Source organism: Aspergillus fumigatus, chromosome 7, assembly GCF_000002655.1.
Source record: "Aspergillus fumigatus Af293 chromosome 7, whole genome shotgun sequence".
NCBI classification, from domain to species: domain Eukaryota; kingdom Fungi; phylum Ascomycota; class Eurotiomycetes; order Eurotiales; family Aspergillaceae; genus Aspergillus; species Aspergillus fumigatus.
This window is the reverse complement of record NC_007200.1, coordinates 831,158-856,373: the sequence shown is the minus strand read 5'-3', so window position 1 is coordinate 856,373 and position 25,216 is coordinate 831,158. Positions and strand designations below refer to the sequence as shown.

General features: G+C 48.3%; 6 protein-coding genes across 6 annotated transcripts; 4 read left to right on the top strand and 2 right to left on the bottom strand.

The window, feature by feature from the left end:
• Positions 1 to 180: 180 nt before the first annotated feature.
• Positions 181 to 5,347, bottom strand: AFUA_7G03840 (uncharacterized protein; the record flags this gene model as incomplete). The annotated part of the gene is made up of 4 exons (XM_744031.2): positions 4,994 to 5,347; positions 3,518 to 4,936; positions 2,437 to 3,448; positions 181 to 2,364 (listed from the first exon to the last, which is right to left on the bottom strand). Exons 3-4 carry the CDS (start codon positions 3,028 to 3,030, stop codon positions 181 to 183), a joined length of 2,778 nt encoding a protein of 925 aa, XP_749124.1. The 5' UTR covers positions 3,031 to 3,448; positions 3,518 to 4,936; positions 4,994 to 5,347.
• A 131-nt stretch (positions 5,348 to 5,478) lies between these two features.
• rad7 (uncharacterized protein) lies at positions 5,479 to 9,145 on the bottom strand. Its single transcript, XM_077805174.1, has 4 exons — positions 8,970 to 9,145; positions 8,366 to 8,905; positions 8,143 to 8,308; positions 5,479 to 8,092 (listed from the first exon to the last, which is right to left on the bottom strand). The coding sequence occupies exons 2-4, from the start codon at positions 8,630 to 8,632 to the stop codon at positions 7,074 to 7,076; spliced, it is 1,452 nt and encodes a 483-aa protein (XP_077661302.1). The 5' UTR covers positions 8,633 to 8,905; positions 8,970 to 9,145; the 3' UTR covers positions 5,479 to 7,073.
• A 112-nt stretch (positions 9,146 to 9,257) lies between these two features.
• AFUA_7G03820 (DNA repair protein RAD16) lies at positions 9,258 to 13,433 on the top strand. Its single transcript, XM_077805173.1, has 8 exons — positions 9,258 to 9,707; positions 9,839 to 10,740; positions 10,792 to 11,121; positions 11,179 to 11,287; positions 11,340 to 11,414; positions 11,469 to 11,527; positions 11,584 to 12,731; positions 12,798 to 13,433. The coding sequence occupies exons 1-8, from the start codon at positions 9,662 to 9,664 to the stop codon at positions 13,027 to 13,029; spliced, it is 2,901 nt and encodes a 966-aa protein (XP_077661301.1). The 5' UTR covers positions 9,258 to 9,661; the 3' UTR covers positions 13,030 to 13,433.
• A 184-nt stretch (positions 13,434 to 13,617) lies between these two features.
• Positions 13,618 to 15,117, top strand: AFUA_7G03810 (transposase; the record flags this gene model as incomplete). The annotated part of the gene is made up of 2 exons (XM_077805172.1): positions 13,618 to 14,233; positions 14,336 to 15,117. 2 exons carry the CDS (start codon positions 13,618 to 13,620, stop codon positions 15,115 to 15,117), a joined length of 1,398 nt encoding a protein of 465 aa, XP_077661300.1.
• Positions 15,118 to 15,906: 789 nt separating this feature from the next.
• Positions 15,907 to 17,722, top strand: AFUA_7G03800 (C2 domain protein; the record flags this gene model as incomplete). Its single annotated transcript, XM_744035.1, has 2 exons — positions 15,907 to 16,697; positions 16,870 to 17,722. 2 exons carry the CDS (start codon positions 15,907 to 15,909, stop codon positions 17,720 to 17,722), a joined length of 1,644 nt encoding a protein of 547 aa, XP_749128.1.
• A 1,385-nt stretch (positions 17,723 to 19,107) lies between these two features.
• Positions 19,108 to 22,655, top strand: AFUA_7G03790 (putative ARF GTPase activator (Csx2); the record flags this gene model as incomplete). Its single annotated transcript, XM_744036.1, has 3 exons — positions 19,108 to 19,171; positions 19,294 to 19,427; positions 19,518 to 22,655. 3 exons carry the CDS (start codon positions 19,108 to 19,110, stop codon positions 22,653 to 22,655), a joined length of 3,336 nt encoding a protein of 1,111 aa, XP_749129.1.
• Positions 22,656 to 25,216: the final 2,561 nt, after the last annotated feature.

The following is a 25,216-nucleotide window of genomic DNA, read 5'->3' as shown; positions in this document are numbered from 1 at the left end:
GAGGCACACGGGGGTCCAAAAGACAAGTGTCAGGGGCATCCAACCGCTTCTTGGATATCTCGGCCGTATAAATGAGAATACCGGGATGTCGAGGGCAAGGATTGTAAGTCAAGGTAATAGAGTATCCGTATATGTCTGCTTACGCAGGAAATATCACGACAAAACCGAGGAAGAGCATCATCAATGCACCACGTTCAGTAAGTCTCCGAGACTCGACGTTTCTTTCTTTATTCTCCAATTGCTTTTCTTCTTTTCGCGTTTCTTCAACAATTCAGCCCACCCTTCGTCTTCATCTTCGTCGTCTAGCACAGCGTTCTTACTTTCATTTTGCGGTCTTCCGTCGGTAGAGACCGGACGGACGGTCACACTTGGCATCGAAGGACTTTTCATCGTGAGCGGTCCTGCTGGGGAAGCCGTTCTCTGGTTTTCATCATTCCATTGTCTGGCCATCGAGGGGTAGGCCGCAGGTCCGTGGTCGGGTTGCAACGTCGATACAGGCCGATACCGAGGTGCCATGCCGACATTGCTACGTTCTGAGGGGGCAATAGACGGTGCATAACCTTGGCCTAGCGGTGTGCCCGGTCGGTTGCTAGCAGGAAGGTAGGGTATCGCCGGGCCATTGAGACGAGAGGAGACATTCGGGTCCAGCATACTTAGAGTTCTTTGGTCATTGAAGGGAGGAGCTGGACTGAACGGTCCTGTTGTAGGCATGGAAGCAGGCCTCCAATTTGCATTGGCAGATGACGATGGTGGAAAACCTGCGGATGACATCAGTGGTTGCGGCGGCGGGGTCTGCCCTCCTTGCATGGAAATCATTTGCTGCATCCATTGCATCTGCACCTGCATCATTTGGGACATCTGTTGTGACAACTGTATCTGCGCCTGCTCTGTAGCAGACATTCCCGCCTGAAGATTCGGGGGATTCATCCCCATCATCGTGTAAGGTCTTGGGACGCCACCTGATGGGATGGGTGCCCCCGATGCTCCCAGTCCGTTCTGGAACTCATAAACGGCTTGAGTATTGGGACTCCCTCGTCTCATTGCTCTTGCTCGCTCTTCTGTAGCGATGACGCCCACCAAGCCACCCGGAGGCAATGCAGCCGAAGCAGAGGGGCCCCCATGCACTGACGCACCCCCTCCAAAAGCCAAGGACTCCCTGTTTGCGGGATTGACTAAGCTTGCCCCGTAGTACGGATCCCGAGGGAGGTTTCGAGCAAAGACAGGTAAGCTGCTGCGATTAGCCAGTTCATTGTCCCCAGTGACAGACCCTGGAGATGCGACATAAGGCTGCTGGAATGAGGCCCGAAGATTCGGAATGGAACTTGAGGGTGTCAAGCGACTTGGGGGGCGGTTTCTATTTGGAAAACCATGTGCAGCAAGGATTCCTAGCGGGATATCCTCGTCCTCATCTCCTTCGCTGCTCTTCCCGCTGCCTGACCTGTTGCCGGAATTTGGTGCATTGATCGTCAGGTTCGGCGTACTACTGCTGGCGTGGTCAAGTTCCGGTCGAAGGGACGGTGGTGCGGGAGATTGTTGACCTGTGACTTTCATCATCTGCTGTCTATAAACAGACAGATGAGCTTCCTGCTTCCGTCGCTGCCTTTCAGCTTCCCGGTTCTTCTCTACCTCGTCGTCTTCATCGAAATCACTCTCGGCCGAGTCTTCACTTTCGGAAGCCTCACTGTTCGACCTCCTGAGTTCTTGCTGCTGCCGATAATGCTCAAATTGCGAAGGCGTCATGACTTTATTCGTCGATGTACCGGGCTTCGGCTGGCTTTGCTCGTACTGGGCAGCCAGGAGCGCGTGCGCCGCAATGGAAGGGTCGAGTTGGCTCTCCCCCACTGGAGGTGATTGACGTCGTATTTCTGCGGGTGACTTTGAACGGCTGGCAGACTTTTCCGTGTTTGAGGGGGCAAAGAGGGGTGTGTCATGCTCGTCGTCCGAGCCCTCAGGACCCAACGTCGACGCGAAATGCACCCCACCTTTACTTGAATGAAGGGAGTCCATTATTAATTTAGCGTCTTCATCTTCGATAGGCGTAGAATCCCTTTTCGTCGAGTAGACGACGCTTCTCCTCAGTCCTCTGTCTCCTCCCGTCTGGGGCTTGATCAGAGACCGGTGAGAAGTCGTAGCAGTCGCCAAGGGAAGCGACTTCCGCCGCCCTTCAGGCGGATCTGGCTGACTTATCGGGGAGTCCTCCGCCGGGGACTGCATAGCGTTGAGAAGGCCCTCTCCGGAGTGTCGACTGTCCCATGAGTAAGGGGAAGGTTCTATTTCCTTGGACACATTCGTATTGATAGGAGCCGGACGCGATACTTTTTCTTCCTTCGGGTAGGCCGTGGACGAGCGGTGGGCAGATGGTGACTACCAAAGGTTATTAACATTGACCCTGTTAGAGAACGCCGAGGAGCTGAGAGCAAACGGAGTGACTCGTACCATGTCTAATGGCTTCCCGAGAGAAGTGGACTCGGAAATGTGTGCGCTATCCCGCTTCCCGAGGTCATCAAACATACTTTTGAATTCTTCCCCTAGCTGACCAACATTCAGCTCGTCCAACAGCTTCGGTGGTGTTGCAGTGCTGGCCGTACTGGACGTCATCGTCCTGTTCCTAGATGGGCCAGGGGTGGACTGTCGAGCGAGGGAATTTGACGGCGAGGCCTTTGAGAATCTTCCCCCAAAAGAGAAGGTTCTCCCCGCCGCTGCGCGTAGTGCACCAGATATAGGGGGAATGGGTATGTCGTGGAGATTTCGAGAGTGCGGCGACTGGGTGTCGGATTGAATTGGTATGTCTGTCAAAGAGCGCGGCGCCGACGATGAGCTGAAACGGATAGATGAAGAACTTTCCGATGATCCACCGGGGTTGCTGCTAGTGTAGATGAAGCCCAAAGTTAGTAACCCTGCCAATAATATTTCAACTAATTTGCCAAGACTGGGAAGGGAAACTGTACTGATGCCTTGGTGGTAAATTCTCGGATCCAGCGAAAATATTATCGTCCTCTTCTGTGGGAGTGTACAGAACTTGGCCTCCATTTGGTCTTTTTGAGGTAATATTTCCTTCACTTAAAGATTTTCGGTCCGCAGACGGGCGTTCAAAGACTCGAAAGGACGGCTGAGGAGCATTCTCCACCTCTTCAAGAGCATTTCCAGACGACTTTCGCCGGGTAAAGCCCTTAGGGAGCTTAATTGGCATCTGTAAAGATGGACCGTCGGTCACAGACTGGTGAAGGTCGATCACTTATTCCCAACGAGGAATCGCAAGCTAGACGCCCAGTCCCGCAGGCAAGGCAATCCCACAGTTATCCTCTTGGGTTGCTCCTCGCTTTCCGTAAACAAGGCAACGGTGATTGTGGAGGGGCGATTCTGGGCCTTTCGAAACGACTCAGATTCCGATGCAGGTGGGGCTTATGTCGAGGAAACGCCGAAGAATGAACACACAGCGGTTAGGAGGCTATGTACCGTCAGGGAAAATCTGTTGTGGGCGGAGTTGAACACATTAAGGGGTAAGGAGAATGCTGACTGCGAGCGCACGAAATGAGCGAAGGGAGGTTTCTGGTAGAAAATCGATAGCGCCTCTGGCTAGGGCCCTCAAAATAAATCACCAGCGGGGCTCTTGGAGTGGATAATGGTTTGAGAGTCAGACAATTGTCGCTGCGTGGACTGTGCAGTAACCAAAAGATGACGATGACTACGGAGTATGTCTTTTGAGTGACGGATTAATAGTCAGAAAAGTATGGTGTGGTCCGATGACAGAGAGAAATGAACTGGTGGAAAACTGAAAACAAATAAATAGTCAACAGGGGGGGGGGAGTGGTGAAAGAAGACAATGAGACTAACGGGGTCATCAGCCAGAGAAGCGGACAATAATAAATCGCAGACAAGGAAGAGAGAGGGAGGCGGGAAACCAGAAAAGACATTAATAGCAGGCCTGGACTGATAGATAGTCCAGATAGTATAGTCCTCAACCCCGAATCATCACCCATCAGAATTTAAAGTAAGGTAGGTAGATAGACGGTAGAAGAAGCACCTAATCCACCCTACTCTATATCTTAGGCACGGATGGAAACCTGCCTAGCCCTCGGTATAATTCCTATTAATATCCAAGGTAAACTGGGTCCTGCGCCTGGTGACTTATAATCCCCTAGCTATCTACTACTACGTACTTTCCTTACATTACCTACGTACTTCACGGAAGCTTACTACGGTATGGTCTTGACTCTTGCTTGTATTTCAGAAATATCAAGAACAAAATACCTAGATAGATAAGGTAAGATATGATACAGAACATGAGATCTTGGAGTGACATAAGTATAAGTTGATTGATCGGGAGATGGCTTTTGCATCGAACATCATCGAGATACTCCGTACCTCTTACCTTAAGCTTTTCTATCTTAGGTGCGGATTACAATACTCACTACGGAGTACCTAGGGTAATTTAGCTTTAATAGTACGTTCCTAGCGTTCTATGACCCACACAACCTGAAGATACTGTAGCTGTAATATTCACGGAGTAGACTTGGATGGCTGCCAGGCAAGAAGGGACCTGGCCACCAAAGTAAGAGAGGTCAATATTGCTAAGTAGGTAGCCTTTTTCAGGGTCGGAGTCTTATAAGCTATCGTCTGTAGTGGGTTCGATGAATTTTGAGCACTATTCTATGGAGGCCAATGGGCATGCTCTTCGATCAGGTGGTTGAGTACCATGTACCTGCTTGGCTGGATAGGTATACAGACGAGTAATTTGCTCCCAACTCGATAGGTAGTGGCCAGGTATTCCATGCTTTTGATTTCCAGCCTGCTTTCTTCTAGGTAACCCAGGTGTTGTACAGACGAGTGTAGTGTTATGGCCATCGACAGGGCTTGGTGCACTATCACTATCTCATATTCCGAAGTCCTTAAATATGGTTTCACCCTCGCTCATCCACCACTGAATCTTCATAGACTTGAGATGAAGCCATATAGTGAGAACACACTCATTTAAGGTAGAGGGTGAGCGTACTGGGATTGGATTGAGAACTTGCCTCGAGAGCACATCGAAATCTTTTCCTGCTTATGATCCAAAAATTCAAAGACTCCCTTAACAGAACTGGGGTAGAGATATCACACTCAGAGATGTCGTCCCTGACTGAGGTGGATGGTACAAGAAAGAAGTGTGGCTGTTGCCATTAGGATCCCTGGCACTGATCTGTCCCATTCGCAAAAAACTAAAAAAGAAGCAGCGGAAAGAGTTAGCCCAGCAAAAGGGTTTAGGGTCAATCAAATTCAGCTCTCACTTGTAAGAGAGGTTGCCCGTCTTGTCATGTTGTATGACCTCATTTAACAGCTAGCAGCTTAGAGAAGAGTATCAGAAGCAATCGACTATTCTATTGCCGAGCTCCCAGAGGGATCATTATTCATTCTTATGACTCGAATGTCAAGGTTTTGAGCCCTGATTATCTAGATATCCACTGATCAACTTCATCAGCTGAATGTTGGCGCTGAGCGAGAAGCTAAGCAGTAAGGTACCGGACCACTGTATTGTTTAGTCTAGATTATACCGTAACTAGCGGTGGCGTCTTGGGAGCTGAGTGTGTGGAGCTCATGGAATAATATATTAATACCCGATTGTGACTTTGTAGGGTACGAAGTTGTAACTTAGGCCATGCCAAATATAGCAGGAAATCAACAGATCCATCCAAACCGGGTCGAGCAATGATCGAAGATGTAATAATCACCACGAAATCCGTGATGATGTGGTATACTTGATCATCTTGATGGAACTTAAAAAGGACTGCTTCCAACAAAAATTTCGGACCGTTTATTGAGAATGCATTTGAAGAGAATCAAATAATAAAGGTAGGTGCCAATCCTAGCCCGATGCTACTATAGGTAGTTGGGTAGAATTAGTACAAAGGTACCACAGGTATTCCAGGTACTGTACTGATACTGTGTTGCTAATATACACTGTAGGTATCTGGCCAGAGGTACCAAAGGTACCTACCTAAGGTACTGATGACTATAATTTGCTTCTTGATGAAACTGATGGTATTCAATCCTTCTTGATTATGGATGGTTGTTAAAGGTAGATACTAATAGGAGAATTCATAACTTTGTAAAGAAAGGAAAAAGGGCAGTCACGTTCACGGAGCTGTTGGCCTGTTTGCAAACTCCGTCACGGTACCAAGCACCGTACCGTGCCCAAGGGAGGCACCCAAGCTGGTCGGAGGAAACTCTCAAATCAAATGCAACTATCATGCACATGCGTTTTCTTCAAAGTAGCATACGTCGATGTTGTTATCACTAGACCATAGATACCTTACTAGAGTACCTGCATGAAGATGCGCTAAGTTAGTTTGTGCAAGCAGACTGTCTCAGGCAATTATGCAGATTACCTTGTCATTCTATTAATATGAGATTTCTATCCTTGAGATCTTACTCCGTACTCTTCATCCGGAGTTCACCGAAATACGTTTCTGACACCTTGAATGTGCCTGGTTTGACCAAATCTTGTGATCTTTGACGTCAATTGCCGGCACGCTCGATCATTAGCTTTTTCAACCTAATAACAGTCGTGACATATCCAGAATGACTATATCCTGCTTCGATATAGTCATTGATCGGTTGAGGACGGTTTTCAGCCTAGAAAGCAGCGTCTTCGGTGCGAATATTGGCGTCGCAGGCGAGACATCTTGGTTGGTAGGTTGATAGGAGTAGGCGAAGTCCCTTTCCAACATAGGTAACCCGCATCAACTGTTACGGTCACGGGCCACTCGTACACATCCATGATTTTAGTTTCGATGCAATGTTGTTTCACCGTTTACTCCATTCAACAGACAAAGACAGAGCGCATCCTAGTATGATATTGCTGGCTTGCGTTGCATTGACAATATGGGCTAAACAGAGCTTATTTGAAACGTTGTTAAGCACTTCATGCAGCAAGCTATAAGATAATGTAACACTGTAACGCTTGAAGAAAGGACCAGAGGCGAAAGTCTGGTTAAGCTCACTCATCACGCCACATGAAACGCAGATATGCCATCCCCTTAGCTTTATGCCTTCTCCTAAAGTATCATGGAGATTCTTTTGTCCAGGTGATCTGATTAACCAGACGCTGGGCCCTCGATGACAATGGAGTGCTGGGCCGTCAAGCCTCCAACCAATGCAACGCCAACTGGAACCTGGACATCGCGCACATTGAAGCATGCAAAAGCAACAACTTTCTTGATCGCTGGACAGGATTGGAATATTTTACGTATGAGGAAATCATCCATGACCGTATGGAAGGACACGTCCAGTTCCTGCAGGAATGGGTATGTCTTTTCTTCTTGAAACACCTCTTCGAAAGCAGCACGCGATATGTGACGGCACGACGAGATATTCAGTTTCTGAAGGGTTGAGCCCGAGTGGTTCATGAGCGCAATGAACCCGTGAGATGCGAGTCCAATTGCCTCGACAGGACCATCAGGGTTAGCATTATCCACGTCTCGTGTAGAAGACAAATCCACGAATCTTAAGGGAGGATTGGCCCAATTCGTGAACAGGTTGACAAATCCTCTATCGCTGCACAGAGCATTGTCTGAAAAACGAAGTTTTGAGAGCAACCGACATTTGTCATGAATAAGATCCAAAAGCCGATCATCAGCGTTGTGGAAGCCCTCCAGGGATAGTGTGTGTAGATTCGGGCCAAGAGTATTCACCATCTGTAATAAGGGTTCAATCTCCAAATCTTGGATAGTATCAAGAGACAAGTGCTCAAGCGTTGGTAAAGTTGAAATTGTCCGTAGAGAATCGCTACCAATCTTCCAGCACTGCTTGAGCTTTAGTCTTTTGAGGGCTGTACAGTTTCTACATAGTGTTTCCACGGTTTCGTCATCAAAGGAAAAGTCGAGATTCGACAGTTTCAGGCTTTCGAGCTGAGATCCCAATTTCTGGAAGAGCCGCCGCCAATAAGTATCAGAGACAAGGTTAGCGGCATCTAATTGCAGTTGCCTGATTTGGAGATCCCGGTCAATCACGTATTCAAAGACTCTGTCTTTGATTTGGCCCGCAAATCGGAGATTGACACTATTCAAGGCCGGCATACTAGCGAATATTTTGTGAAAGTCGTCCGTTTCGAGTTCTATGGCAAGTTAATACGTTGAAAATTTGACAAAACAAGTAGAGACATACTAGCCGCATCGTAGATATCAATGAAATTCAATTCAGGTCGCAGGAACAAGTTCAAAGTCCTTGATGTAAGAATACGCCTTTTGGAAAATATCTGGCTAAGGCGCCGAAGCAATCGTGACGGTAAGTCCCCAAATTCTTCGATGTCGTTGTGGTTATCAGCAACTTTCTGAATGCGGTCAGTTCTCGAACAAGACATATCGAAGGATTGCTCAAAGATGTTCACCTTTGCACACATCTCGACCAAACTGAGAGCACCTTGCTGAACGATTCCGTCGAGCAAGTTGCTTTGATTCTGCCGCCGACCACTTCTCGGCCCTCGCTTCTTAGCTTTTGACTTTCTTTCATCGTCTGCTACATCTTTGGAACATTTGGCGCAGAGGAGACCTCCATTGGGGCCGGTTTTGCTGTATGGAGTGACCGTGAAACGCTTATTGCACAACTCACAATTCTCAAGTTGGCCTGGCATCGGTCGTGATTTTTGATACATCATCTCTCTAGCAATGACATCGTCGTCATCATCGGGTTTCCCAGTGCGGCGGGCCTTGCGGCGAGCGAACTCCTTGCTCTGCTTGATCTTTGCGAGCGTCGCTGCCTCCTTTCGCTTGCGTTTCTTTCTCTGCTCGGCCGTTTCGCCGTCATTGTCTTCATATTCATCTTCCTCCTCGAGTTCATCTGCCGGTTCATTCGCAGCTACCTCTCGCTCGGCTTGTCTCACTCGTCTTTGGTAGTCTTGATGAATCTGAGCAGCGGAGATGTTGTTGGACTAGACAATGCAAGTATCAGCACGGACATGGTCATTTAGTGGTGCTAAAAAATGAGGTACTTACAGCTAAGAAATCAGTGAGCGCAGAATGGCTGCGAAATCATGAATCAGCAAGATCGACGAGGCGGATGGAGAAAGGGTCAAGGACGTACGGGCCCCTTATTTGATTTCTTGTTGACCTTCTATCCGCCCTGCAAACAATTAAAATAACAGCCTCGAAGACCTCGGAACGATTGAAACGTACATATTGGATGCAAAACCTCTTTATTTATAACTTGATTCAAGGTGGTGCTAGGATGATTGATGTAGGTCTGATAAGCTTCAGGTCACAGGACTCGTGGTAATTTCGTGTTCCACTTTACGCGAACTTTGGTGTTGTCCTTATCAGCGCGTTTCCTGGGCAAAGACTGAATTGTCTAGGCCTAGTGAGGAGTAGGAGAGACAGACGAACTTTGATGAAAGGAGTTTACTTAGACTCGCCAAGAGTCGTATACGAGGGGGTAACGACGGGTCTGTGAATCACTGGCAGTGTTCCTGTCGAGCTGTGAAAGAATTTTCCAAATCTTCCAAAAGTTCCAACACAGTCCTCCCTTTTCCGACCGAAGGCCCATACCAGCAGTGCCGATATTTGCCACCAACATTCTTATCAATTTTTGATCAGGTACCAGGGGCACACTTCGGTTTGTCACTCACCCCGGATCCTGCTTTTGACAGAGAAATCAGGACCATTTGGTAGATAATCGAAATCCTGCCACCATGGGGAGAAGGGCTTCCACAGCGAAAGGAACAATGCCATCTGGTGGTAAGTGCTGCCGCTTTCATGCAAAATCTCCTCCTAAGCATGCTGCTCATCTTCAAATTTTAAAGATTGAAAGCTTTCTACTACGAAATTATGTAGCACTATTCATTTATAAGGCTAATGATTGGTTCCAGTGCCTCAGGACAAGCAATCATTGTTGCCGAGACGCACCTCCCTGCGATTAGCACAGTCGAACCCCAGATCCACCGCCGACCGTCCGAGTGACCACGGGGCTAATCAGAGAAATGAAGAGATTGATCAGAGCTGTGTCTCTACTTCAGTCGAGGTTGCTATACCCTTGAAGCAGTCACCTCCGTGCGCTTCTTCTTCCTCTTCCTCGGATGACACGTTTGGGGAAGGAAGAAACGACTATGATACTCCTGCAACTAGCATTGTTATGACTCCTGCAGAGTCCGATGTGAATAAGCCCAGGAGGAGAGTTAATGCTTCTACGCGAGCTCGGGAACTTCGCTCAAGAACAACGCCCCTCAGTAGCATGCAAAGAGGGCTTAAGCGGAACGCCGCAGCACTCTCCCCGGATGACTCGACTCTGGGTGCCTCAGACGAGGCTTTCGCTGAGGCTCTGCAAATGCAAGAATATCAGGAATCCTTTTCCAAGCGTCGGAAGATTGCCGTGAGCGCCAGTCGTGACACCCCAGAGATCGAAAAATCTACCGAGGATGATGACATCCTGGAGCACATCGATTCTGACGGCTTCGAGGATGCTGAGGATGAAGAGGACCTTGAGCCTTGGCAGCCAAAGCGCAGTATTAGGACTTCTCGGCGGTCGACAACGCAGCAAACCGTTCCGGATAGCGAAGCTTCTGACTTAAGTGATGATGAAGCAGGGGATGGAAACTATCAAACTGAATCGGAAGCAGAGGGCCCCCCATCGTCTAGTAGTGAGGAGGAGCCTTTGATTGCCGAAAGGGCGAGGAACTCCGGCAGATCAAATGCCAGTTCAGGCTCACGAGCGCGGAGGCAAGCGTTAAGGAACCAACGACGCACTCTTATTCCATCTTGGATGAGTCAACGAGTAAGTATGCTCGCTTCGTCCAACGTCATAATGCTCTAACACAGCATCTAGGCTTACAGGGAGCGACGCAAACTTGAAAAGCAACATCCTCTCATCACAAAAATGTGGGACGACTTGAAGAACACGCCCCCTATTACACCGGTACTAGCAGAACAGCCTCCGGGCATTTCGAGAACGCTGAAGTCGTACCAGCTCGAGGGCTTGAACTGGATGTTGCAGCAAGAGAAAAGCCAATATAAAGGTGGTTTGCTGGGTGACGAGATGGGCATGGGCAAGACTATCCAGGCGGTCTCCCTTCTCATGTCTGATTATCCTGTCGGCAAACCATCGCTTGTTGTGGTGCCACCTGTTGCTTTAATGCAATGGCAGTCTGAAATCAAAGTACGTTTGTTCTAGATGTTTTAATCATGATCACGGCGCTAACCTTTATGACCTCAGGAATACACGAATGGCCAGTTGAACGTTCTTGTGTACCACAACTCCAATGCCAAGGTCAAACACTTAACAAAGCAAGACCTTGAATCTTATGATGTGATCATGATCTCTTGTAGGCTATTTGTTTTTCCAAGTGTGAAAATTTGATCTAATATAGCATGTAGATTCCGGCCTCGAATCCATTCATCGGAAGGAGTGGAAAGGATGGAACCGCAACGACGGAATCGTGAAAGAAGATAGTGAGTCTGTCGACACAACGGTACAGCAAAGGAAGGCCCACTGATAATGAGAAGGTATCATTCATGCCATTGACTACCACCGCCTTATCCTCGATGAAGCGCATAGCATCAAGGTATTTGAAAAGGACCCCTGGCCTTTACATATTTGATGGTTACTAATGCCTCTCAGCAACGGACTACAAGTGTTGCACGTGCATGTTTTGCCCTTAAAGCCTCTTATAAGTGGTGTCTTTCTGGCACTCCTGTTCAGAATCGGATCGGCGAATTCTTCTCCCTTCTTCGCTTCCTCGAAGTACGCCCATTTGCGTGCTACTTCTGCAAACAGTGCAAATGTCAGCAACTTCATTGGTCCCAGGATGCGGATAAACGTTGTGGCAATTGCAAGCACAGTGGGTTCAGCCATGTATCAGTCTTCAATCAGGAGATCCTGAATCCCATTACCGAACGAGACAATCCAGAAGCCCGCAAGGAGGCCCTGGCCAAACTTCGCTTGATAACTGATAGGATCATGCTGCGTCGAGTCAAGCGCGATCACACCGCTTCAATGGAGCTTCCTCCGAAACGCGTTGTTCTGCATAACGAGTTTTTCGGAGAAATCGAACGTGATTTTTCCAGGAGCATCATGACGAATTCTACCCGGCAGTTCGATACATACGTTAGCCGAGGCGTGATGTTGAACAACTACGCCAACATCTTCGGTCTGATCATGCAGATGCGGCAGGTTGCGAATCATCCAGACCTGATCTTGAAGAAGCATGCCGCCGGTGGACAGAACGTCCTGGTATGCAGTATCTGTGATGAGCCTGCGGAAGAGGCTATTCGGTCTCGTTGTCATCATGAGTTTTGTCGTCGTTGTGCCAAAGATTACATCCAGTCTTTCGAAGCAGACAGCGTCGTTGATTGTCCTCGCTGTCACATCCCCCTCTCTATTGATTTCGAGCAGCCAGATATTGAGCAGGATGCGGATCACATCAAAAAGAACTCCATCATAAATCGCATCCGAATGGAGGACTGGACTTCGTCGACGAAGATCGAGATGCTTGTTTACGAGCTGTACAAATTGAGGAGCCAGAAGCAGACTCACAAGTCCATCGTTTTCTCGCAATTTACCTCTATGCTTCAGCTTGTTGAATGGCGTCTTCGTCGGGCTGGTTTCAACACCGTCATGCTGGATGGGACGATGACACCTGCACAGCGTCAGAGATCAATTGATTATTTCATGAATAACGTTGATGTAGAGGTTTTCCTTGTGTCTTTGAAAGCAGGGGGTGTGGCCTTGAACTTGACCGAGGCCTCAAGAGTTTTCATCGTCGACCCGTAAGTATCGCTCGAGCATCTTGCTACATACCTGGACAATGTTGTGTACTAATGGGAATCCACCAGGTGGTGGAATCCAGCTGCTGAATGGCAAAGCGCAGACCGATGCCATCGTATTGGTCAACGACGGCCCTGTGTCATCACCCGGCTCTGCATTGAGGATTCTGTAGAATCGCGAATTGTTCTGCTGCAAGAGAAGAAGGCAAATCTCATCAACGGCACGTTAAACAAAGATCAAGGGGAGGCGCTGGAAAAGCTCACCCCGGAAGATATGCAGTTCTTGTTCCGCGGATCGTGATTTGTCCTCTTTCTTGGGATATTGCTATGCTCGACGCGTTGCGGTACCCCACTCAAGGGAAAAGCGAATCTCTTCTTATGTTCCTATCGTACTAGGCTGTCCTTGCTAGGCTGAACGTCTCCTGAGCTGGTCTCAGTTGATGCTGAAGGTCGACTAATCTTCTTAAGGATTTTCAAATGATGGTATCCCACTATTCAATTACTTAGAAATGTCATAACAAGTATATCTCGCTCATCTGATTTTTCTACTGCACCTAACCCCTTTTTCTACTCTTCGGTCTGTTGCTGTGTGTTGACAACAATGGATGGATAGTCTGTGTGAAAATCATCATTGCGAGTACAGATAATAACTCCTCTGTATCTCGAGGTGCGTATTATTTTGTTTGTTAATAACAAGAAGAGAAGACTCTAAGAAAAGACAGAAGCTTGGCCTTGCTTAAACCATCCGAGAAGATCCGAGAACCTCTATCCGTGACTAGCCCACCCACACCGCTTCCCGCTGTGGGTGAGCTACACCGTAATCACCAATTTCACCGTAATCACCAATTTTCGATATTTTGACCTTTCGAAGCTATTCCCACCACCCAACATGCCTAAATCTATTAAATTTAATGAATCTGACCTCCTTAAGGCCTGCGAAGCCGCTCAGGCCCAAAATAAACCGAATATCTCCAAGATTGCGCGTGAATATGGCGTTCCTTATTCAACACTACGTGATTGCATCAAAAAGGGCAGACAGGCTCGTACAGCTCGGAAACCAGTGAATAAAGCACTTGATGGGTACCAGGAGGAAGCCTTAATACAGTGGATAGTCTGGATGCGAGATCATAACATACCAGTGACACCTAAGCTACTAGAAGAGTTTGCAAATCAGTCACTTCAACGCGCTGGTGAAGCTAGACAGGTTAGTAGGGTATGGGCATATCGCTTTGAAAAACGACTCCCAGAACACCTCAAACTGGGCCCTGTGAAGCAAAAGACGAAGGAATCAAAGTGTATCAAGGCTGAGGATGCTGGTTTACTAGCGAATTGGTATAATCAGCTTGCCAATGTGGTTAAAGATACACCACCACGATTGGTATACAACTTTGATGAATGTGGCTTCCGACCTGGCGAAGGCAAGGCAAGGAATGTGATTGGATTAAAAGGTTCTTGCCTTGATCTTGCTGAATCTGAGAAGGGTGAGAATATAACAACTATTGAATGTATTGCTGCAGATGGTTGGCAGATGGATCCATGGTTTATCTTTAAAGGCAAGCTCCTACTCTTTTAGACCATTCTTTTCTGACCTTTCTTGCTTCCTAAAGGCAACGGGATCTTCATGGAATGTTGGTTTAACGAGAGCGAGGCCCTACCACCAAATACAACGATAGCTACGCAAGCCAATGGCTGGATATCAGATGAACTAGCCCATCAATGGCCTCAAAGCTTTATCAAGGCAACAAATGAGCGTACAAAGAGAGGAGAGAAACGAATACTTATATTTGATGGTCATGGCTCCCATCTTACTGTTGATTTCTTACAGACATGCGAAGATAATGGGGTTATTCCCTTTGGATTCCTTCCTCATACAACACACCTTTGCCAGCCACTGGATGGCAAGCCATTCTTGAGCTATAAGCAACACTTCCGACGTATAAATAATGAGCTATCTTACTGGGCTGGTGAGCCAGTAGGGAAGTCAGAATTCTTACGGGTGATTGGACCTGTACGGGAGAAAGCCTTCAACCAACGAATTATCCGTGAGGCCTTCAAAGATCGTGGTATCTGGCCTGTTGATGGTAGTAAGATAGTCGACAATCTTGCTATCCAGGCATGGGAACAAATTCCAGATGTCTACGCGCCTGATCTTGATGCATGCCTTAGAGGGACACCCTCTCCACCACCTATCTCCTCATCTAGTGTGGATATCACCCCTCTAAGGACGATTCAGGCCCTTAAGAAGAATCAGGCAAAGCTATCTAAGCATAAAGATCTGCTTACACCAAAGCTACAGCGGAATCTTGAACGGATATTTGAATATAATCAAATTGCTGCTGAGCATCTGGCTATAGCGAATGAAACAATCAATCGAATCAGGGCTGCGTAAGCCCCCCTACGGCGCCAACACACTAAGCGACATGTTAAGCCACTCAGTCAGGATGGTATACTAAAAGTACGTGATGCGAATCGATCAATTGCTTTAAGGAAGGCCAAAGATGCTGCTGCACAAGAGAGGCGTTTACAAAGGCAGTGGGAGAAAGTGCATGGTAAACCCCCACCACCAGCACCTACACAAGAGAATCTGGTATCAAATGGATCAGCAGGGGCAGCAGATGAAAATAGTGATGTTTTTTTCTTAGATAGTCAGCCAATGTGTTGAGAATAGCTTCAAAATATCGAAAATTGGTGATTACGGTGAAATTGGTGATTACGGTGTAGCTCACCCACAGCGGGAAGCGGTGTGGGTGGGCTAGTCACGGATACTGTTCAGGAGTCAGAAATGGCCAGAGCCTACTACGAAAAAGGAGGGGCGCGATGATGCAGGTTTTCAGTGCCCCTGGAACCAACTTCCTGCCGCCGGCTGAGAGGACAAGGGTAAAAAATTACCAGGGAAGTCACCATCCCTCATGAACTGACATTTTCCATTGAATATAGGTCTGGTCATTATGTGAAGTGACTTGAAATAATTGATAAAACTAACTTGTGCTTCCTCTCCCATTTTCTTTTCTTTCTTTCCTCTCAGCCCTACGAACGGACAAGAGCAAGACAAGATTTCGTCCCCACATCGTCCCCCATGTTCACAGCTGACCTGACGAAGTGCTGCAGGCAGCAACTATATTAAATAGTGTAAAACAGCGCAGAGTACTCTTCATGACTTTGCTAGCTCGCTGGGATCATGGACGATGAAACAGAGCCGCCACAAGCACGTCCACAACATGCGCTGGACAAGTATATCCCAAAATTTGTCGATAAAACGGAAAAACTCCATGCTCGAGCTGTCGGAATGAAGGTTGCAAGCAATGGCGAGCACAAGCCCGCCGGGGGGTTCGACAGTACTCCAATTCCTCATGCCCCCCCTGGTTACAGCCTGAAGTTCACGTTTCATCGCGGAATCAACCTTCCATGTGCGGACTTCGGCACGTTCTCGTCTGATCCTTACGTGAGAGCTCAGTTGGTTGTCGACCTACCCCAGCGGCATAAACAGGACCCCATTGTAACCTTTAGGACGCCAACAGTACGCAAGAACAGAGACCCAGTATGGGACAGCGAGTGGATTGTTGCGAATGTTCCTGCATCCGGTTTCGAGCTCAAGTGCCATGTCTACGATGAGGACGCTGCCGACCATGATGATAAGTTGGGTATCGCATACGTCGAGGTCGGCCGTATCGATGACAACTGGTCCGGTTTTAAGGAGCAATCATTTCGTGTCAAGAAACGACTCGGCAGCAAACGGGTCTACCTGTTTGGCAATATCGCCGCCTTCGCGTCGGGACGTCTTGACCTTGGCTCACATCTTGTCATCAGTGTGGAGTGTTTGGGTAAGACACCTGGTGAGGAGGGTGGACAGATGTACACCGTCGGGCCCAACTACTGGTTTAAACACTTTTCCCCCTTGATCGGGCGCCTGACAGGGACGAAAGACGAAGTGCAGAGCTCAGATGGCAAGAAGGCAGTCAGCCGTTACAAGTATGTTATCTCGGACCTGGCTACCCTGAACGCAGATTGCTTATTTTGACTTTTTTTTTCTCTTAAGTTTCCAAGCTATTCAGATACAGCTAAAGGGTCCGGTACCTGCTGAACTATACCATCGCTATGTCGAATTTAAGCCCTTTGTGGCGGGTATGTTCACATCTCACAGTCTCAGAGGCCGTATCCTCAATCGCGCTCTCCATCATCAGCATGAGAGAATCTACAATTTTGATCGGACAACTCTTTATGGTAAATTCGAAGCGCCGTGTGTCGAACTCACTCAGAAATTCCTTGAGTTTGTCCACCATGCTCAGGGCGGCCGCATATTCACTTATGTCCTCACACTTGACGGACAGTTCCGATTTACCGAGACGGGCAAGGAATTTGGAATTGACTTGCTAAGCAAACATACCATGCACAGCAATGTCTCCATTTACATCGCGTATTCGGGAGAGTTCTTCGTTCGTCGACTGAAACACCGCCATCGTCATCATTCTTCCTGTGCAGAACCATCAGCGACTGAGATTTCAACCCAAGGGCCTCAGGCTGAGGCTACTACAGAGGTATCAACAAACCCTGGCGATTATGAGCTTTTCATCGACAATGACAGCGGTACTTATCGTCCCAATGGCAAATATCTTCCACTGCTCAAGGGTTTCCTCTCTAGGACCTTCGTTGGCCTACATATTACCACATTGGACTGCCAGGAAGATGCTGAGCGAATGACGGAGCTGAAAAATGAACAAAGAGAATTTAAGAAGAAAGAGACGGGCCAAATGACATTCCTTCAACAACGCAGCAGTTCATCGCTGTCGATCTCAAGTTCAGATGAAGAGGAGCTTGTGGAACGCAGCGGCGCCTCGTCCAAGAAACGAGGAGACTTTGCCCGGAGAGTGCATGACATGCGCGACGTCAAAGGCCAGGTCATGAAATGGGTGGAAGGGGATGCACACAAGAACACTACAGGAAACTACAACGGCCATAGCAGCTCATCACATCAGCCATCTGATGCCCGACAATGAGCTGGTGTGGTGAACCCTGGCACCATCCATGGCCAGTAACCAAGAAACACCTGTTTTCCCCCGCCCTCTCTCTTGTTTTATTTGGAAAGAAAGAACAGGGTTGTCCTTCAATATCGTTAGGCCTATTTTGTTTGAGCGGTATGCATTTGTGATCCCCTCCCCCAAGTGGTTATCATTGTTGTTGTTACTATTATTTATGTGATGCGCTCAAGCAGCCCAATTCTTGTCGTCACCGAATCTGGTTGTGGATGCTCATACACTTCTCTTTGCGACGTCTGCCAGAATTAGCCTATTTTCTTTCTCAGATACCCCTCCGACATTGGAGAATGGATAGATAAGTAATATTAATAATGTGCTGTCGATGCTCTGATTAACAGAAACTCTTTTCATTTCCGTGTCTAGGCTTACTGGATCTGCACGAGAAGAATTAGCCAGATCCTACTGGAGTCGGTTTCAAAGTGTCATTCTGGAATATCCAAAGGCAAATTCTGGATATTGCTCTTGTGATCCTTACTGTATGTAAATAACCTCAATGTCTTGTCATGCTCCCATGTTGAACAAAAAGAGGTTGAGGATCACGAGTGGGGGATTTAAAAGCTCTCCTGTAGGCGCGGCCTCCAAGCGGGATTCCCAATCTGTGCTGAACGGCGCCTCATTTTCTTGGGAGAATTAAAATGTCAAGCTTAAGTCACCAGCTGGTCACCTCTGTTTTCTAGAGCAACCTGTAGACTGATAGTTCTTTGTGAAACACTGGTCTGTGTGCTAGGCGCGGGAATTGGCATATATTATTGTTCCTGTGCTCTAATGAACGTATCATTATCGCATCCTTCCCACGTTGTTCTTCCCCTCCTCCGCGCGCCAAACCTCCGACTCAACCTCCACAATTAGCCACACTCTACTCTCGCCAGGCACTGATACCGAAGCCTCTATTCTTGTTCATCACCTTCCTCTTCTCATGTAATCTGCTTTTTTGTTATCCACGTTCTCAACTAGTCCCCCAAATCGACTGGTTATCCTTTGCGAACCAAGCGCTGTAGACTCTCAGAAACCGGGTATCGCGCCCTCCTTTGTCGGGTTAACCATCACCACCTTTGCTTTCACACGACGTCTCGTGTTCTCCGATCGCAAACCTACCTCTCACAAGCTCTTCCATCAATCAGCAGTTTATACTTGTGTGGTTCCAGGTTCAGAAGATCCCTGGAGGCGTTTGAGTACAGTTTCAGACTAGATGACGGCTTCTCCATTCAGTTGCCTTGTGTTTATCATTACTTCAGCTCTAAACTGATGCCAATCCGACCGTCGATGGTGACCTTCAGCTGGCCCAGTCATCCTTTCGGACCGTCTCTTTTTCGAGTGGTGACGTGAATCATTCATTTGTCTTCATCATGGGCAATGTTGGAAGTCGTCTCGATGACTCTGGGAATTTGTTCTTCAAAGACCAGACAAGGTGTAAGTGCCCCTCCCCAGCCTGCGACGCTACCATTTCCCTCCCGGGTTCCTTTCTCTCCTTAACATAGCCGATGATCGGTAACTCTGTTGATCTTTCACTAAACCCCATGAATGAGCAATAGTTACAATCTCTTCGGCCACAATAAGCAACTCTCGAGGACGGGTATTCTTGCATCTTACCCCCAACTCTTTCCCGGCCACGAGATATACCGCAAAGCGTGAAGTTGGTGACGACAGTCCTATTGAGTATATACAGGTAAGGTGCCGGAGCGATAATGACTTGATTCGCACCCTCTATTCATCCCTTGTTCTTTTCCACTGACGAACTTGGTTGCTCTTTCTACAGGATCCGGACCTCTCCTCATCTGCCTCAGCGCCCACATTCCTTTTGCGCCTGACGAATGAGGATGAATTGAACTTCAATTTCACGTTCATACTGAGGCAAACTCAAACCGCTAACAGTTCGAATTCCGTCGTCAACGGTGTCGCAACCTCACTCCCAGAAGTGACCGACACTGTGCTTACCGGGCTCACATTCGCACATGCGACGAACTCGAAGGAGCTCGACAATTTGATAACCCGAGAATTTCATGCGAATCCCAACTTGCAAAATAATACCAATGTGCAGTTTGTAGGGGATTATACAACGGGTGGAAGCCCTTCCGTTCAGTTCAATTGGTCCTGGAAATGGAAACCACCCAAGCCCGCAGAAGATAAGGGCGGTGGTTGGAGGAATAGCTGTAGCTTCTTGGACTATGACCAGCGCGCTAATCGTCTCAACACTCTCGCGCACTTCTCGTTCTGGGTGCACAACTGCCCGCGTTCGCTACCCAGCCCGCAAACCTTGTCACCAAACCTGGAAATCCCTCACCCAGTTCGGAATCGTATGCCTTCTTCTCACTCAATTCTCTCGCATTCCAGTGACGCCGATACCACATCCAATCTGCATCTTCCTCCAGGTACTCCGCCTGAAACGATCGATAATGCTCTGCCCCCCCCTCCTCCCCAAGCTCCGCCCCCGCCGCCGCCTGTGAAAGTTGACCTTCCCCATTCGCGTCCTGGCGAAGATATGAGTGTAGTGGAGGATGGCCCATTGTTCCGAGCCACTATGAAAGCGTTGGAGCAGAAGACAGGGAACATGCGTGCGAAAATCAAGAAGGTGCTGAAGAAGGCGGAGGCTGCCCAACAAGCCCAAGGGGCCTGCAATGATGCTGTGGAAGCCTTCCTATCCGCGCTCAGCGAGGCCTCAACGACTAATTCCAACGCAATCCAGCCAGCTCTCGATCACTATTTTGAGAAAATTGCTCGGCAGATCCTAAATTATGAGAGACTCAATACCATCCAACTGCAAAAGCTCGTCATTGAACCTCTGGTGAAGCTTTATAATAATGACATCAAGCAAGCCGAGGCCAAGAAAAAGGAGTTTGAAGAAGAGAGCAGAGACTATTATGCCTACGTGAGTCGCTACCTCGGTCAGAGGCAGGATTCCTTGAAAGAGAAAAAGCGAGCGGAGAGCGATTCCAAGTACCAAGCTAAGAGGCGGAACTTTGAATTGAAGCGGTTCGATTATTCTTCGTTCATGCAAGATCTTCATGGTGGCCGTAAGGAACAGGAAGTCCTTTCGCACCTGACCAGGTACGCGGATGAACAGGCTAAGAGCTTTCTTGCGGCGGCCAAGAAGGTGGATGATATGATTCCTCAACTGGACGCTCTGATTCACGAGGTCAATCAGGCAGACAAGGAATTCCAATTTCAGAGGACAGAAAGAGAAGAGAAACGAAGGGCTCTGGAAAAAAGCAGTAACCTATTTCTTGAGCCGGATTCCCTCGCCAACCCAAGTGTTCCGTCATCCCTGACGGGCAATGGTAGTAGTTGTCACATGTCTGAATCGGACTTGGGCCGTGCAGACAGCACAGGGTCTCAGCTGCGAAGTGTGGTCAGCAACAGTTCCTCCATGGCCTCGCAGACAAATGCAGCTATGAACAGCACGGCCGGAATCCCGCCGATATCCTCAAATGCCAATTCGAGCGGCCAGCAACGGAAGGAGGGACTTCTCTGGGCATTATCGCGTCCGGGCTCTCACATCGATCCCAAGGGCATCAACAAGCAAGCTTGGCATAAGTTCTGGATTGTGTTAGATCAAGGCAAACTCTCAGAGTACAGTAACTGGAAACAGAAGCTTGATCTGCATATGGACCCGATTGACCTACGGATGGCCTCTGTGCGAGAGGCACGGAACGCCGAACGACGATTTTGTTTCGAAGTCATTACCCCTCAGTTCAAGCGGATTTATCAGGCGACTTCCGAAGAGGACATGGGCAACTGGATCAGGGCCATCAACAACGCCCTGCAAAGTGCTGTCGAGGGTCGTGGCATGTCCCCCCCCGTTCCGTCAAAGAACGACAGTTCGTCCCTGGGTCGCGATATTGGTTCAGTCTTGACCGGGAAAAGCTCGTCGTATTCCGGCCAACACTCTCAGTCTGCAAGTTCTGTCAGCAGTGTCAGCCGTCGCACCACGGTTGGTGCACGACCAAGCTACGTGCGCAACGATAGCACCGGCTATGAAGAGAACCCCGCCAAATTCCTGCAGACCGTCCGCGATGCGGACCAAGGCAATAATTGGTGCGCTGATTGCGGCTCGACCTCGAAGGTTGAGTGGGTGTCGATTAACCTTGGAATAGTTTTGTGCATTGAATGTAGTGGCATTCATCGTTCTCTGGGAACTCATATCTCCAAAATACGTTCCCTCACATTGGACGTGAATTCTTTCTCAAATGACATTGTCGAGATCCTCTTGCAGATTGGGAACCGCGTCAGTAATATGGTCTGGGAGGCGACGCTAGACCAGAGTCAGAAACCGATGGCAACCTCGACTCGGGAACAACGACTGAAATTCATCACTGCCAAGTATAGCGATCGAGCGTTCGTACAGCCACTGCCCTCGCCTTTGTCACGGTTTTCGACTCCTGATGAAACCTTACTTGCGGCAATCAAAAAGAATGATATCCAAGGCGTGCTATATGGCATTGCACTCCGAGCCGATGTTAACATCACTGACCGGTCTCGAAACACCCATGCGGTCTTCCTCGCTCTAGCGGCTGCAGACCCCGCGTCGCCCGGGTCGACGCCGTCTAACCTGCCGCCTAGACCCAGTACTGCAAACGCAGCCAAGGCGATTCCGTTCCCGATAGCAGAATTGCTTGTGCAGAACGGCGCGGAAATTCCTTCACAGCCACCTCCCATTCCTCTATCACCAGCTGCTCAGCTCTATCTGAGCCAACGCACGACGAGATACGTGACGCCCATGGCAGGCAGCTCTACTGCGGACACAGTCGGATCACTGCCCAGCATTCGAGGAACAGCAGGTGATCAGGCGGTGCCATCGGGATCCCTGGACAGCAAGGAGCGTGATAGACTGCACAAGAGAGGAAGTGCTGGAGCTCGATTTGCTGGAAAAGTCGCGTCTCTCGGCATCGAACGATGACACGCGGCTATTCTTTACAAACCCTTCTATTGTTCCTTGGCTGAAAGTCAGCCAAGTCACACCTGTAATAGATAATCATGTTTAATGATGCTTAAGTGCACATAATGATGTCACGTCCAGTTTGCATGGTCCTATTTAAACGCCCTGGGATGGATGACAGTTTGCTTTCGCATACTGAATGGGTTATACCTTCTTGTTCTGCTCTGAATTTATCCCTCTACCTGCTTAACGTATTCTACATTCCTGTTGGTCTCAAGACAGTTGGGCCGTCTAACCTTCGAATTCATATTCCTCTAGTGACTATGTAAATGTCCGTGTTATCTTCCACAGCCGCCTTGAACCCGTTTTTATGGGTCGCACCACGTAGGAGACGAAGAGCCGCGAGCTTAACATGCCGTCTAATACATCCTGTAAGCCAATTGATCTGGATCGTCAGGTCCGTAGCTGTAGAGTTGAGACGTAACGGCCTCTATTTTGTTGTGTTTATCTCCATTGTGGATGATTCTTGGCTAGCATGGGATATTCCATTTCAGCCATTGTCGCTGAGTCATTCCTGCCGCACGACGGTTGAGACCGGGGCTCCTTGATGAGGAATGAGCAACGACGCGAATATTCTTTTCCACATTAGCTGGAAGAATGTACAAGATACAGGGGATAGGTTCAGACTAGGCGGACACGAAGTCAATGGAGTGCGTCCATCCATTGAACTTAGGCAGCAGTGGGGCGAGGAATCGTAGCTTCTACTTGACTTGAGCGAGGGAAGCTTTGTATCAGATCGGCGGCGGTACACAGTACCACCCATACAAGACTCTTTTCCTTAATGTACCTTTTTTGCCACATAATCCAGGAAAGGAAGTTCAAACCCTCCGTCGCGGCGGGTGGCGCTCGATGAGACCAGAGTGGCTGTATTCTGGTCGAGGCGACGGAATCAAAAGCATCAATATCCAATGCTTTTTGTATGCGTCCTTGCTCCGTGATCTCAAGGGATATGGTTCCCCAGTCGCTGATTGGTTATGTATGAGCAGGGAAGAAGCAGAGTTGCTACAGTTGTCCTACTTGAAAGAAAGCATGCATGCAATACTTAAGCCGCAATGGCTCGGTGCGGAGAGTTGCGCGGCACGGGTATGTACTCTTGAGGACAATGGCATCTCAGCCCAGCCAATAGTACTGGTTGATCGACCCTAGGGATGATTGCGCGGATGGTAGATGGGAATGTCGATGGAGATGACGGCCGTTGGGAGGAGAATTTGTAGTTGCGGACCAGGCGATGACGTCATTGGCTGCAATGGCGCGACAATACTGCCCTGTAGAAATTGGATGATGAGAAGAATCACAACAACAGCACTGTGGGCCACCAAGTCTAGGGGTAGGAAAGGTAGTAAGGAAACTGTTGATCTTTGTTTGATCAGCTGAGATGAAAATCTTCATTCTGTGGCGAGAGTAAAGCCGCCCCCGGGGGCGAGTGATTAACCTAGTATGCACCCACTGCGTTTGCCAGCAGTAGTTGAAAATTATGTTCCAGACTCCGCATTCATTATTAAAAGTGCACCACTTTTAACAGCAGTATGCGACGGTAGAAATTCATATACATAAGTATAGCAAGATACTATCTATAGGGAGCTTCAAATGATAGGGCAGGTTAGTCAGTTCTTGCTGCTGCAAAAGCGGCAGGCAAATCATATCAGTTGACACTTTAAGGTTACCGACATATATAAGTATAGTCAGTGACAGTAATAGTACGGGGTAGTAGGCATTCTTTCATCGATATACTACCATTCAGGCGTTATTCTGGAAATACCAAGACATTGTCATGACACACGGCATGATAACAACCACAACTGATTCATTTTTAACTCTTACTTCTTCACTGAATATCAATTCTTCTGTGCCATTCCCAGGCAGTTTCTGGTAGAGTAGCATTGATAGGCACTGACATTCATCTACAAAGGCAGAGCTAATCTCATGCTTTAGCTGTTCCGTTAGTACTTATTGTTCCACATGTAGATAGCGGTGTAGGGAGTTTCTCGAAGCAAACATATTCAGAATTGAATTGGTAAAATCTTGGCAGTTCGGAAAGCTCGACGGCCGCTGGCCGTCAGGTTTGACAACAATACCTCTCGAAAAGTCGTCGAATGTATGCAGAGTAGGTGGATAATTCTGAACAAAGGCCAGAGGGGGGCTCTGTGCTAATAACCTAGGCTTAACTGTCAGTCTGCCTGGAAATAAATAGAGATGATCATTTAGACGCTAGGTTTATTCCTTACGAAGGGCATTTCCAGAAAGGGATGAGATGAGGTTTGATTCATGCCCGAATGATTGGTCGGCATCTCATCCCGATGGAGTTGCTGAAGGTGGAGCCCCCTGTACTCTCTCAAACTTTTTTTTTTTCTTTCAATCCCGAGATATGTCGCATGGGCTGGAGAGCCCCCAGGTCGATTTGGCCCAATGCATGAAAAAGGGGGCATGTTTGAACAGTCAACCGTGGCCGGAAGTACAGAGTACGTAGTAAAAAGAAAGGTACCATACGTTAATTGCGATATCGAGCTGCCTGGCTAACCTTT

Bases quoted from the DNA above. Each gene is read 5' to 3' on its own strand.
- AFUA_7G03820 (XM_077805173.1), top strand. From the start codon at position 9,662: ATGGGGAGAAGGGCTTCCACAGCGAAAGGAACAATGCCATCTGGTG. The intron at 11,288-11,339 runs GTAGGCTATTTG...TATAGCATGTAG, and splicing joins TGATGTGATCATGATCTCTT to ATTCCGGCCTCGAATCCATT. The intron at 12,732-12,797 runs GTAAGTATCGCT...GGAATCCACCAG, and splicing joins AGAGTTTTCATCGTCGACCC to GTGGTGGAATCCAGCTGCTG.
- rad7 (XM_077805174.1), bottom strand. From the start codon at position 8,632: ATGATGTATCAAAAATCACGACCGATGCCAGGCCAACTTGAGAATTGT. The intron at 8,309-8,365 runs GTGAACATCTTT...GACCGCATTCAG, and splicing joins TGGTCGAGATGTGTGCAAAG to AAAGTTGCTGATAACCACAA. The intron at 8,093-8,142 runs GTATGTCTCTAC...AACTTGCCATAG, and splicing joins TGATATCTACGATGCGGCTA to AACTCGAAACGGACGACTTT.